Source organism: Salvelinus namaycush, chromosome 31 (assembly GCF_016432855.1).
Source record: "Salvelinus namaycush isolate Seneca chromosome 31, SaNama_1.0, whole genome shotgun sequence".
Taxonomy (NCBI): domain Eukaryota; kingdom Metazoa; phylum Chordata; class Actinopteri; order Salmoniformes; family Salmonidae; genus Salvelinus; species Salvelinus namaycush.
Window position 1 is genome coordinate 39,376,232 of NC_052337.1, and position 15,631 is coordinate 39,391,862.

Below are 15,631 nucleotides of genomic sequence, written 5' to 3' on the forward strand. Positions count from 1 at the left end.
CCCTGGTAGATTGACTGATGTGGGCAGCTTGATGAAAGCCAGTCAATATTTAAAATCACCCAGAAACTATACCTCTGTTGATATCACATATACATTATCAAGCATTTCACACATGTTATCGAGACACCGACTGTTAGCACTTGGTGACTATAGCAGCTTCCTTACAAGAATGGGCTTTAGGTGAGGCAGATGAACCTGAAGCCATATGACTTCAACAGTATTTAACATGAGATCATCTCTCATCTTTACAGGAATGTGGTACTGAATATAAACAGCAACACTTCCACCATTGGCATTTCTGTCTTTTCTGTAGATGTTATAACCATGTATTGCTACCACTGTATCATTAAAGGTATTATCTAAGTGAGTTTCAGAGATAGTCAGAATATAAATGGCATCTGTTAATAACAAGCAAGTTATTCATTTCATGAACCTTGTTTATTGAGCTACATATTTTACTGTGGGCTATTTTTAGCACTTTTCTGGGATGCTTGCTTGATTTAATTGATTTACTGGGAAGCTTAGCAGAAGTAGACATGTTCATGTTATTTATGTTAGTGCAGGGTGAGCTGCACACAGTGGACTTCCTGCTAGGGCACACCACCTCAGTGCTAACAGCATAACGCTGGTCTGTAGGCACGTGATTACTGCATACATTAGCGGTAGCATCAGCAGAGGCATTCAGGGCAGTCAGAGGGACATAAATTAGGTTACTTACATTGTGTCTACCAACACCCCTGGTATAATGTACATTTGCCTAAGCATTATGACAACTCAGTGACACAATGGTAGGGATTAACTGAGCTGGGCTTGGGTCATTGATAAGTCATTGTCTCAATGCAGCCTTATAATGCTGTGAAATGATCCAGGAACCCAAATTATTCGGGTGGATCCCATCCTCCTTATAAAACGTGTTTTGTTTCCAAAAGGTATTGGAATTGTCAACAAAAGTTACACCCATTGAACTGCAATAATCACTTAGCCAGTTGTGAAGAGAGAGAGAGTCCTGCTAAAGCGTTCAATGCCACGATTCAGAGGGCACAGGGCCAGATATGATGAGTCTTTTATTAGTGTCTAGCAGGGAATCAATCAATCAGCTCTTTAAAATCCAGTTTCAACTGTTCAGAGCTGCCTTCATAATGTCATTAAAACCCACATGGACTACGATAGAATCGATTTCCATGTCCTGGCGTAGTACATTCGGGAGCAACTTAGTAATGCCATTTACTCAAGCCCCGGGATAGGACATTGTTTTTGCACTAGGAACTGTCACATGTCTTAATATGGAGCTGCCCCAAATCACGGCTGGCGAGAAATGTTACTAATTTTAAAGTTCAATATATAGTGTTACATTAATTTGTAAGAGCCATAACTTTAGGCTATTTTTGTATAACAAAAGTATTATTGAATTGTGTTTGGTTGACAACGCAACCAAATAACATTTAAAGAATGTCTAATTCTTGGATAATTTCATCTGACCCACTGGCTTAATCCTATTCTTTAACTTTTATTTTTGGTTTAGTTGGAGACATGAAACCAACATAGAATTTGTAACTTGTTGACATGTCAATAAGCTATTTACTGTATTGCTAAAGTGATATTGAACTGTGTTTGGTTGTCAATGCAACCAAATATACACAATTAATGTGCTTTTAAAGATTGATTTGATTAGATTGTGGATTGAGATGGAGACGTGAATCCAAAATATCAATGATTAATTTGTAGACAAACTGGAATTAAAGCCAGAGGAACAGATGGAACTATGCAAGCAGGTTCCATGTTATCCAGAATCCTTGGGACGTCCCAACTTTGACGTTCCCCATTGAAGTTGAAAATGGTTAAGGTTGAAACATCACATCACAGTTGAAAAATATATGGCAAATAGAAATAGATGGTCTTCAGAGACAGATGGGAGGGGTTGAGGGTAGCTGAAGGATGGGACTAAAAACGAACAAAAGAGAATTATTGTAAAATATACTGTTTGTAAAATGTATATTGTATGTATACGCTGGAAGTAGAAGCTTAAGTGTTGGTTTCAATTAGGGGAGGGATGGTAGAGTTAGCGGAAAATAATAACGGGGGGGAAAAATGGCTTACGGTTGGGATTAAGGTTAGGGTAGGGGTTTGGGTTTAGGGTAGGGACGTCCCAAGGCTCCCTGATAGCACTAACCATCCAAGTAGAAGATACATCTCCTTCAAAGGTTGATATTTGGTTGTGCTGACAACCAAACACAATTCCATTTCTAGTTTGTCTACAAATGAATATTTCCTATGTTGGATTCATGTCTCCATCTCAACCAAAAATCGGTGTTAAAGAATAGGACTAAATCTAATCTAATCAAACTTTTAAAGGTGCACAAAACGCTCTGCATTTCCTGGTTGCTAAAATTCTAATAGTTTGCCTAATTTAGTGTAGAGAATCAGTGTACCATCTAAACCGCTGTGAAATATATTTTTCATAACCAAAAATATTGTATTTTCAGCTGTTGTACAAAACCGAAAGGAAAAGATACAAAAACAAAATGTAAGAACGGGAAGAAATAATGCACATAGAACAGCTCTACCAATTCTCTCTACTTGCTTTCAATGAGAATTACATATCTATAACTCGTGTTGGCCAAAAAGTTACATATTGCAGCTTTAAATGCACTTTAAATAAAGATTGATTTGATTTAGTACTATTCTTTAACTTAGATTTTTGGTTGAGATGAAGACGTGAATGGGAGACCTAAAGAATAACTGTAGATAGATCAACCCTCCAGTAGGAGGTGCTGCACAGCCTATAGTTTTTTTCTGATAGTGGATATAACGTTGAAGATCTGACGTTGTTTCTATGGTACAAATTCAACATATTTTAAACAAGGTTTCTCTATGCTAAAACTGGGTTACAATGATGACATTATCCTGTGGTTGAAATTTCACCCTCAAAACAATACTTAACAATAAAAATCCAATGTATCCAATCCAATGTATTTTCCAGGTAGATTCCACGTCACAATACAACGACAAATTACGTTGAAACCACATTGATTCAACCAGTTTGTTCCCAGTGGGTCTCATCCAGAGCGACTTACATTTAGTGCAAATAATGTGGACAAATCAGCAACTTTGATTTGAAGTATTTGAAAGTATTTCCAAATAACTTCCTATAAAAAGCCGAAACTATTTTCAAAAAATACTTATTTCCAAATACATTATTTCAGATACCCATAGCAACAAACTAGCCTCGCATGTCACTTCTCTCGAGTTTACATGAATGGTTCGCTATCCATGCAGCGAACCATTCATGTAAGCTTGACAGATCAGGGTGGCATGCGAGGCTAGGACCAGTTTCGTACGCATACAGTCCACACTCAAAGTTTCCAAACGGCCAAACATTCAATGAGATCCAGGGATATGGTGCAACCAAAAGGTTTATTCTTCTTATATCTAACAAAAAAAATATTCTCCAATCAACTTAAGGCAGAGATTACTTGACATGGAAAATACATAATATGACCTGTTTGTATGTCTATATGGTCAAAAAACTATACCACTCCCGCGTCTAGCTAGGACTCCTCCCCCCCCCGAAGGCCCAACTTCCTGCCTTTATCCTAACACACTTACCACAGTACAATGAATGGGCAAGAGGGGGGGCAAAAACTAAGTTACACTAACAACAAATGAATACATCTCAATCAGGTAAATATAAATCATAAAGGTACATACCTAATATTTCATCATATACATTCATATATTTACACAAATGTACATGGAGCTCTGTATGTTCTGTTTTTTATACAAATATGTCCAAATCGGCTCGAACACAGATAACAGACAGGTAGAGGGCAGAACACACACGGATCCCCTACCAAATCAAACCCACCCCGACCCCTCCCCCATGCTCTAATAGAGCCCCACCCCAAAGCCAGACTTAAAGCAGACATGATATACAATGAGTAATATATTCCAATAGTAAAAAAATACAAAGGTATTATAAGACAAAGTTTAAAAAAAAGTCAACTAGTTGTATTTTAAAATAAAAAATATTCTTACTTTGAAATGTCTTTGAAAGTTATTGAAATACCCTAAATAGTATTTGAATTTCTGGAGAGGAAATCACTTTAGACCATTGAGATGATCCCCACCTAGACACTCTCTTACTTCCTTTCTTTCTCTAACTGACGCCTTCTGTTCTGCCCTCGAGGCAACAATTCTCAGGCACAGATATCTCCCTCTCTCTCTCCCTCTCTCTCCCTTCTGCTGTGGAGGAACACAATTGATGATGGGCAGCTCAACCATGGACTCTGTGCATGCATGTGTGTTTTGTCGGGTGTGTGTGGTGTGTTTGTGTGTGTCAGGGCTGGCGTGATGTGACCTGTCAGCGCTGTAATGAAGTGCTGGTCTGCTGCTCCCGCAGTGAGAGCAGACACAGCCACGTGCCTGTGTGTGCGTGCGTGATCCAGCATTAGATTTCTCCCTTGGGGCTGTATCAAAACTAATGTCACATTTCCTTATTAGAGTCTTTCCACCAAATCAATGTTTCCAGACCCTGGTCTTCCAGTACCCTCAACAGCACACATTTTTGGTGTAGCCCTGGACAAACACACCACATTCAATTCATTGAGGAGTTGATGATTAGTTGACAAGTTGAATCAGGTGTGCTTGTCCAGGGTTACAATAAAATGTGTACTTTTGGGGGTACTTGAGGACCAGGGTTGGGAACCACTGCTGCACAGTACACTGACTGAGTCCCTAACCAGACACTCTCTGAGCTTCCACTCATATTATGGAGAGTTTCCACTCATATTAAGCAACAATTACTCCATTCCCTGTGGTAGAGGCCTTCAGAGGGGAGGGGAGGGTAATGTAAGGCCCTCAGTTCTGCTCCTATATTAGATTACATACTAAATGACTGCAATTTCCGAACTGTTCCACCGCCTCTTATGACCTTCACTCCTCACCACTCCCTAAAACCCCATCTCACATCTACAGAAGGCGAGAGAGGGTGCGTCCCAAATGGCATCCTATTCCCTATATAGAGCACTACTTCTGACCAGGGCGCATAGGGCTCCATTTAGGAAACAGCCTTAGTGAGGCCTGGAGGCTACGTTGGAATAATGGGAATTCTGCTGGTGTGATGGGTGACCTAGCTTCTGTTGGATTAACCAGACCCTGTGAGATCAATCTGCTACAGTTTCCCAGCTTGACTGCCGTATTATGCCCTGTTAGGTCTGATGCTTCTTCAGACCTGACTCTGGCCCAAATGGCACCCTATTCCCTATTTAGTGCACTACTTTTGACCAGGGTCCATCGAAAGTAGTGCACTATAGGGAATAGGGTGCCATTTCAGACACAAACTTATGGTCTCAGAGACAGTATCTAAGTCTGAGTGGTGTGTTACTGTGTACCTCCCCACATGAGTAGAATAAAACACTGGCTAACTTACGGGGTCTGACATCTGTCTCCTAGTCTACCAGTGCCAGGGTAGACAGTACACTCTTATAAAAAAGGGTGCTATCTAGAACCTAAAATGTTTTTTCGGCTGTCCCCATAGGAGAACCCTTTGAAGAACCCTTTTTGGTTCCATGTAGGACCCTTTTCCACAGAGGGTGTAGGAGTGCCTTAGGAATTGAGAGGAGCAATCTCTTCACACACACATAAGCAGACAGTCGCATGCGCACACACACACACGCACGCACGCACACACACACACACACACACACACACACACACACACACACACACACACACACACACACACACACTGGTAGCAGCTGAGACATGTAACAGTGCTAGTCGGGAAGGGAAAGTTGCATGATAGTCAATATGCAGCGTATTGATTACTGCAGTAGCAGTCCGTACAGTGCAGCAACTGACTAGAACTCCCTCCCTCATTCATTCTGTCTCTCTTTCTCTCTCCTCTCTCTCCTCTCCATCTGACTCTTATTTTTCTCTCTGTCTCTCTCTCTCTCTTACTCGCTTTCTCTCTCTCTCCCTCTCTCCTCTTCCTCCTCTATGAGGAAAGATGAAAGCTAATACACCACCAGACTGCCAGGAGAGGAAGAGGAGGAGAGAGAGCAGGAGGGAGGAAGGAAAAAGGGACTGGAGAAAGGAGGAGTGACAGGGAGAGGTTTTATTTGGGGGAGGGGAATATTTTGACGTGGCAGACATTTTTCTCCTAACTCACCACTTTGGTCATCATTATGATTAGAATACATTCAGCTTTGAGACGAGGATGAAGTCGTGTGTGTGTGTGTGTGTGTGTGTGTGTGTGTGTGTGTGTGTGTGTGTGTGTGTGTGTGTGTGTGTGTGTGTGTGTGTGTGTGTGTGTGTGTGTGTGTATGCATGTGTGTGTGTACGCTGCAACCAGTTCCACTGAAAAGCAGGCCCTGACTCCTCCGTTCTTCTTCTTTCCACTCCTCTTGCAGAAGAAGAGCCGAGAGGAGAGTTGTGGTGAGGGCAGTGGGGTGGAGATCCTAGAGAACAAGCCGTATGAGGATGGTCCAGGCGGGTCGGGACAGTACACACACAAGGTGTACCACATCGGGAAACACATCCCCTCGTGGTTCTGCTCCATCCTGCCTCAGGCTGCTCTACGCGTGGAAGAGGAGTCCTGGAACGCCTACCCATACACACGCACACGGTGAGAGACAACACACACATACAGATGTAGGATCTTAATTTGAGCCAGTTTGCTACAGATCAAATTTTATGACCAATTTATGCAGAAATCCAGGTATTTCCAAAGGGTTCACATACTTTTTCTTGCCACTATATGTACACACACTTACATCATTACACACACACAAATGTGTGTCCCTGAGGCCCGGAGTTGTGCATCTCTACCCTAGACCCCCTACCTTACACGCCTACACAAATACAAGATGTAAAAGTGACATTCTCCTAAAGCTTCCCCTCTTTCCACAACACACATCCCACTCTATCTCCCGCTCCCCCACTCTCTCTCATTCTCTCTCTCTCTCCCCTTCCTCTCTCTCTCTCCAGGTATACCTGTCCATTTGTAGAGAAATTCTCCATAGACATTGAGACGTATTATAAACCTGACACAGGGACCCAAGAGTGCTTCAATCTGTCATCAGCAGAAAAAAGAACAAGGACTATAGGTATGGCACACACACACAAACACACACACACACACACACACACACAAGCCTACACGCCTTCTCAAGCCTACTGTTCTCAGTCTGTCTGTCTGGTCTTCATGGATTTCAGAGAGCAGTCAGCAATTCGCTGTTTCACACACACTGTGGTCTTTAAGATGCAGACAGCGTGTGTTCCGTCCTATGCTGCTGCTAGTGTGTGTGAGTGTGAGCTGCTGGCTGGCTTAATACTGCAGCGCCACTCCCACAGTGCAGTGTGTGATAGGTGTGTTGTCTGGCCCAGACTGACTCTGCGGGGGACAATTACATAACCACACACACACACACACACACACACACACACACACACACACACACACACACACACACACACACACACACACACACACACACACACACAGAGTAATGTGTATGGGGATAGTAGATCAGTGTTTGTTGCTGCTCTTTGTGTGCTGCAGCACATCTCTCTGACACAGACACTCAAGCACGCAAGCGCACACACAACACACACACACACGTAGCAACACACTCAGGTCGTAGAGCAGAGCAGTGGAGACCTCTAGTGGCTTCTAGCCAGCAGTACTATTGTTCCTCCTTTTCTCAGTTCTATTCTGGTTCCCTCTGCCCTCATTCACTCCAAAATTAGACATAGTCAAGGAATGTCAATAAGTAATCGTCTCATAATTCACTACATGGATCATTTTGGTCCGTGTACTGACTGTGTTTGTGTTCTTCCTCCAGACCCCATTGACATTGTGAAGGACTACATTGCACCCCATGAGTACCTGGTTGAGGAGGACCCTAAGCTGTACTTATCAGAGAAAACCAAGCGAGGACCACTGACTGACGACTGGATCAAACTCATCAACCAGAACCCGACCCAGAACACGGTCATGTGTGCCTACAAGCTCTGCAAGGTGGAGTTCAGATACTGGGGAATGCAGTCCAAGATAGAACGCTTCATTCACGATGTTGGTAGGTACTGTGTGTGTGTGTGTGTGTGTGTGTGTGTGTGTGTGTGTGTGTGTGTGTGTGCGCGTGTGCGCGCGTGCGTGCGCATAGGCGCCTGAGTAATGGCACAAACAGAGCAGCTGTACCCCCACTTTCAAAATAAGGGTGTACATGTACTTTTTTTGCCAGAAAGTTATCACAATCCATTTGGGTAATTTCACATTTTCAATAATTAGTGATGTTTTGAGCTAGTCTGTATTAAGATAAATGTGTCCATTTCTATATGATATAATAATGAACAGATTGCATTTTGCACCCCCTCCCCTGTCGCCTCAAGGTGAATGGTTTTGACCACTCAAAAGTTTGGTTTTGCTCCTGCCACTGTGTTGGTTCAGTGCAGTTAGAAAGCACTAGTTACACCACTGGTGTTTAAAATGAATAGACACCTGCAAAATAACACTGTTTATCTATTTTGCAGTGGTGTAAAGTACTTAAGTAAAAAATACTACTTTAGTCGTTTTTGGGGGTATCTGTACTTTACTTTACTATTTATATTTTTGACTACTTTTACTTCACTACATTCCGTTAGAAAATATTGTATTTTTTACTCCATACATTTTCCTTGACACCCAAAAGTACTCGTTACATTTTGAATTCTTAGCAGGACAGGAAATTTGTCAAATTCATGCACTTATCAACCGAACATCCCTGGTCATCCCTACTGCTTCTGATCTGACAGACTCACTAAACACACATGCTTTGTTTGTAAATTATGTGTGAGTGTTGGAGTGTGCCCCTGGCATTCCTTAAATATTTAAAAATATTTAAAAAATAATTGTGTTAAGTATATTTTAAACTTTAGACTTTTACTTGATTCATTTTCTATGAAGGTATCTTTACTTTTACTCAAGTATAACATTTGGGTACTTTTTCCACCACTGCAATTTTTATGTGCTGTTTAAATTTGTATCGTTGTTTCATGTCCGATGCACTCAGCGTATCGTTATTTTATTTGAGTGGCGCGTGCAAGTTGGGCTAGCCTTGGTGGGCTAGCTCAAAATGCGTTTCCACTGCCTCCAGAAATTAGATGTCATGTTGCTAGGTGGACAATATTTTACTGCAGCTGGTTTCGCTAATGTTGCTAGATAGGTTGCTAGCAAAATTATTTAATTCACCCGTACCATGTTGCAACTAACGTTACCCCATACTCTGCCAGTTCCAGCCAGACTCAGAGCCATGTATTTAGCTTGCTAACGTTAGCTAGCTAGCTAAAATACTACCTTGCTTGCCATGGCATTGGCTATTAGTTGGTTAGCTAATCAAGCAAACCAGACGACAGGTTTGATATTATGTAGCTAGCTAGCTTTCAATATGACCTGGCCAGCTAAAATGACTGCTATAGCTCACGTTAGCAAGCGAAAATAGCTCACGTTAGCTAGCTTGTTTCAACAGTGATTTGCTAGCTAACGTTAGGTAGATAGCATTCGAGGGCTGACTGTTCTCATAAAAGTTTATTGTGTAGTGCAAACATTTATGATGGATCCAGCTATGGTGGAAAACTGCATGGCCGGTAGCTCACGGGCTGTCAATGAGTAGCTCACAAGTATACTGAGAAATAATCAGTAGGCCTATATTACATAATTTAATCTGTGACATATTTTTTCTCCCCAAGCTGTTTACAGGCATTTAACATCATTTTTGTTATCTATTTTCCAAACATCAATCGGTTAAATCACATTGTTAAAATGTTTTCATTCAGTCCATTATTTGTGACAAAAGGAAAACTTAATGTGCAATTTAACAATGATTTTACTTAACCTAACAAGTACAACATTCTAATTATTATTGGCAATATTATTCCTCCCATTTTCCTCATTGTCATGTTATCCTGGCCACATTCTTAACAGTTTGGCCTGTCAATCGATCACTGTGGCTGGGATTGTCAGGGAAGGCGGTGGGATGTTTGTCAGTCACTGCGTTGGTCAAGTTTCAGACCTGGAGAGATGTGTGGCTGGGGAAGGGAGAGAAAATATGAGAAAAAGACGGAGAGTAGGAATGAGAATGAGAGAAAGATGGTGCGGACAGAGAGGGCTGCCTCGCTTCTAGTTCTTAGGAAACTTTGCAGTATTCAGTTTTTTATGTATTTGTCAACAAAACAAAGGAGATGATCTCGGACTTCAGGAAACAGCAGAGGGAGCACCCCCCTATCCACATCGACAAGACCGCAGTGGAGAAGGTGGAACGTTTCAAGTTCCGCGGTGTACACATCACTGATAAACTGAAATGGTCCACCCACATAGACAGTGTGGTGAAGAAGGCACAACAACGCCTCTTCAACCTCACGAGGCTGAAGAAAGTTGCCTTGTCACCTAAAACCCTCACAAACTTTTACAGATGCACAATTGAGAGCATCCTGTCGGGATGTATCACCGCTTGGTACGGCAACTGCACCGCCCACAACCACAGGGCTCTCCAGAGAGTAGTGCGGTCTACCCAACGCATCACCGGGGGCAAACTACCTGCCCTCCAGGACACCTACAGCACCCAATGTTACAGGAAGGCCAAAAAGATCATCAAGGACAACCACCCGAGCCACTGCCTGTTTACCCCGCTATCATCCAGAAGGCGAGGTCAGTACAGGTGCATCAAAGCTGGGACCGAGAGACTGATAAACAGCTTCTATCTCAAGGCCATCCGACTGTTAAATAGCCATCACTAGCGCAGAGAGGCTGCCGCCTTTATACACAGACTTGAAATCACTGGCCACTTTCATAAATGGAACACTAGTCACTTTAATAATGTAACTTTAATAACGTTTACATATCTTGCATTACTTATGTCATATATATATATATACTGTATTCTATACTATTCTACTGTACAGTATCTTAGTCTATGCCGCACTGACATTGCTCGTCCGTATATTTATACACTGCTCAAAAAAATAAAGGGAACACTTAAACAACACAATGTAACTCCAAGTCAATCACACTTCTGTGAAATCAAACTGTCCAATTAGGAAGCAACACTGATTGACAATAAATTTCACATGCTGTTGTGCAAATGGAATAGACAAAAGGTGGAAATTATAGGCAATTAGCAAGACACCCCCAAAAAAGGAGTGATTCTGCAGGTGGTGACCACAGACCACTTCTCAGTTCCTATGCTTCCTGGCTGATGTTTTGGTCACTTTTGAATGCTGGCGGTGCTCTCACTCTAGTGGTAGCATGAGACGGAGTCTACAACCCACACAAGTGGCTCAGGTAGTGCAGTTCATCCAGGATGGCACATCAATGCGAGCTGTGGCAAAAAGGTTTGCTGTGTCTGTCAGCGTAGTGTCCAGAGCATGGAGGCGCTACCAGGAGACAGGCCAGTACATCAGGAGACGTGGAGGCCGTAGGAGGGCAACAACCCAGCAGCAGGACCGCTACCTCCGCCTTTGTGCCAGGAGGTGCACTGCCAGAGCCCTGCAAAATGACCTCCAGCAGGCCACAAATGTGCATGTGTCTGCTCAAACGGTCAGAAACAGACTCCATGAGGGTGGTATAAGGGCCCGACGTCCACAGGTGGGGGTTGTGCTTACAGCCCAGCACCGTGCAGGACGTTTGGCATTTGCCAGAGAACACCAAGATTGGCAAATTCGCCACTGGCGCCCTGTGCTCTTCACAGATGAAAGCAGGCTCACACTGAGCACATGAGCACATGTGACAGACGTGACAGAGTCTGGAGACGCCGTGGAGAACGTTCTGCTGCCTGCAACATCCTCCAGCATGACCGGTTTGGCGGTGGGTCAGTCATGGTGTGGGGTGGCATTTCTTTGTGGGGCCGCACAGCCCTCCATGTGCTCGCCAGAGGTAGCCTGACTGCCATTAGGTACCGAGATGAGATCCTCAGACCCCTTGTGAGACCATATGCTGACACATGCACATTTGTGGCCTGCTGGAGGTCATTTTGCAGGGCTCTGGCAGTGCACCTCCTGGCACAAAGGCGGAGGTAGCGGTCCTGCTGCTGGGTTGTTGCCCTCCTACGGCCTCCTCCACATCTCCTGATGTACTGGCCTGTCTCCTGGTAGCGCCTCCATGCTCTGGACACTACGCTGACAGACACAGCAAACCTTTTTGCCACAGCTCGCATTGATGTGCCATCCTGGATGAACTGCACTACCTGAGCCACTTGTGTGGGTTGTAGACTCCGTCTCATGCTACCACTAGAGTGAGAGCACCGCCAGCATTCAAAAGTGACCAAAACATCAGCCAGGAAGCATAGGAACTGAGAAGTGGTCTGTGGTCACCACCTGCAGAATCACTCCTTTTTTGGGGGTGTCTTGCTAATTGCCTATAATTTCCACCTTTTGTCTATTCCATTTGCACAACAGCATGTGAAATTTATTGTCAATCAGTGTTGCTTCCTAAGTGGACAGTTTGATTTCATAGAAGTGTGATTGACTTGGAGTTACATTGTGTTGTTTAAGTGTTCCCTTTATTTTTTTGAGCAGTGTATATTCTTAATTCTATTCCTTTACTTAGATTTGCGTTGGGTATATGTTGTGAAATTGTTAGAGATTACTTGTTAGATATTACTGCACTGTTGGAGCTAGAAACACAAGCATTTCGCTACACCCGCAATAACATCTGCTAAACACATGTATGTGACCAATAACATTTGATTTGATTTAGTGAATAAGAGAGTGAGTAACAGTTGGAGGGAGAGGTATAGAGAACCATGGTGGTAATAAAGGAAGAATGATGAAAAGGAAAACAGGGAGAAGGAGTGAGAGAGAGAGAGAGAGAGAAGATAAGAAAGGCAGCAGGATTAATTTCCTGCCTGTGTTCTTCTGTCAGCTCATCAGTCTGCATCATGACAGTGATTTACTACTGCTTAAGGAGTCAGCGTGCATCAGTTCGACGTTATGCTGGCGACTAGCCACACCAGCCAAACTCGGCTAGCCGAACTGAAGGAGTGTGCTTGTATTCTCCTTTTAAAAGCCATTCACTTGAAAAATGCAAAAAAAACGTAAATAGTACTATTTGTCCAATTTTATAAATGCCGTAGCCAGTATTTCCTCAAAATAGTCAGAATTAATAAGATAACTCAAGAAATCTGTCATTATATATACACTACCGTTCAAAAGTTTGGGGTCATTTTTAAATGTCCATGTTTTGAAAGAAAGGCAATTTTTTTGTCCATTTTAAAATATCTTCAAATTGATCAGAGTAGACATTGTTAATGTTGTAAATGACTATTGTAGCTGAAAACAGCAAAAAAAAATAATGGAGTATCTACAGAGGCCCATTATCAGCAACCATCACTCCTGTGTTCCAATGGCACGTTGTGTTAGCTAATCCAAGTTTATTATTTTAAAAGGCTAATTGATCATTAGAAAACCCTTTTGTAATTATGTTAGTGTAACAGTATAACTTTAAACCGTCCCCTCGCCCCGACACAGGCGCGAACCAGGGACCTTCTGCACACATCAACAACAGTCACCCACGAAGCGTCGTTACCCATCGCTCCACAAAAGCCGCGGCCCTTGCAGAGCAAGGGGAAACCCTACTTCAGGTCTCAGAGCAAGTGACGTAACTGATTGAAACGCTACTAGCGCGTACCCGCTAACTAGCTAGCCATTTCACATCCGTTACACTAGCACAGCAGAAAACTGTTCTGATTAAAGAAGCAATAAAATTGGCCTTCTTTAGACTAGTTGAGTATCTGGAGCATCAGTGTTTGTGGGTTCAAAATGGCCAAAAAACAAAGACCTTTCTTCTGAAACTCGTCAGTCTATTCTTGTTCTGAGAAAAGAAGGCTATTCCATGCGAGAACTTGCCAAGAAAATGAAGATCTCGTACAACACTGTGTACTACTCCCTTCACAGAACAGCGCAAACTGGCTCTAACCAGAATAGAAAGAGGAGTGGGAGGCCCGGGTGCACAACTGAGCAAGAGGACAAGTACATTAGAGTGTCTAGTTTGAGAAACAGACCCCTCACAAGTCCTCAACTGGCTGCTTCATTAAATAGTACCCGCAAAACACCAGTCTCAACGTCAACAGTGAAGAGGCGACTCCGGGATGCTGGCCTTCTAGGCAGAGTTGCAAAGAAAAAGCCATATCTCAGACTGGCCAATAAAAAGAAAAGATTAACATGGGCAAAAGAACACAGACACTGGACAGAGGAACTCTGCCTAGAACGCCAGCATCCCGGAGTCTCCTCTTCACTGTTGATGTTGAGACTGGTGTTTTGCGGGTTAATTTGATGTTATTTTAATGGACAAGAAATGTGCTGTCTTTCAAAAACAAGGACATTTCTAATTGACCCCAAACTTTTGAACAGTAGTGTGTATATATATATATATATATATATATATATATATATATAAATGAAATCACATTTACATAAGTATTCAGACCCTTTACTCAGTACTTTGTTGAAGCACCTTTGGCAGTGATTTCAGCCTTGAGTCTTGGGTATGACGCTACAAGCTTGGCACACCTGCATTTGGGGAGTTTCTCCCATTTATCTCTGCAGATCCTCACAAGCTCTGTCAGGTTGGATGGGTAGCATTGCTGCACAGCTGTTTTCAGGTCTCTCCAGAGATGTTCGATTGGGTTCAAGTCCGGGCTCTGGCTGGGCCACTCAAGGACATTCAGAGATTATTTTTTGCACTATTGGTTAGAGCCTGCAAGTAAGCATTTCATTGTAAGGTCTATACCTGTTGTATTCAACGCATGTGACAAATAAACTTTGATTTGTCTTGGCTGTGTGCTTAGGGTTGTTGTCCTGTTGGAAGGTGAACCTTCACCCCAGTCTGAGGTCCTGATCACTCTGGAGCAGGATTTTATCATGGATCTCTCTGTACTTTGCTCCGTTCATCTTTCCCTCGATCCTGACTAGTCTCCCCAGTCCCTGCCACTGAAAAACATCCCCACAGCATGGCAAACTCCAAGCGGGCTGTCATGTACCTTTTACTGAGGAGTGGATTCCGTCTGACCACTCTACCATAAAGGCCTGATTGGTGGAGTGCTGCGGAGATGGTTGTCCTTCTGGAAGGTTCTGCCATCTCCACAGAGGAACTCTGGAGCTCTGTCCAAGTGACCATCGGGTTCTTGGTCACCTCCCTGAACAAGGCCCTTCTCCCCCGATAACCCATCCGTAACCGCCCGACTATATGTGATAAAATGAAAATCTGAGGCCAGCACCAAACCTAACCCGCAAATATAGAAAATTTGCTGTACAGTTCCGTTCCCCCCCCCCCCTTCAACGTTTATTGAACAATTAAGTTTTTCTTCCACATTTATTCAAATCAAATCAAATTGTATTTATCACATGCATCGAATACAACAGGTGTAGACTGGTCCGTGAAATGCTTACTTACGAGCCCTTCCTCAACAATGCAGAGTTAAAAAGTAAATGGTAACACGAAGTAACAATATTGAGACTATATATTAGGAGTACCGGTACTGAGTAATTGTGCAGGGGTACGAGATAGTTGAGGAAATTGAGGTAAAATGTACATGTAGGTAGAGGTAAAAGGGACTAGGCGATAATAAGCAGAGTAACAGCAGCGTATGTGAAGAGTGTT

General features: G+C 43.0%; 1 protein-coding gene across 3 annotated transcripts in view; it reads left to right on the forward strand.

The window, feature by feature from the left end:
• LOC120026322 (membrane-associated phosphatidylinositol transfer protein 2-like) overlaps positions 1-15,631 on the forward strand; it is a 32,490-nt gene that overhangs the window by 5,396 nt on the left and 11,463 nt on the right. For all 3 annotated transcript variants that reach the window (XM_038971159.1, XM_038971160.1, XM_038971161.1), the window contains exons 2-4: positions 6,411-6,625; positions 6,988-7,106; positions 7,845-8,078. In XM_038971159.1, the coding sequence (XP_038827087.1) occupies positions 6,411-6,625; positions 6,988-7,106; positions 7,845-8,078 (568 nt within the window). The remainder of the gene's footprint in view (positions 1-6,410; positions 6,626-6,987; positions 7,107-7,844; positions 8,079-15,631) is intronic.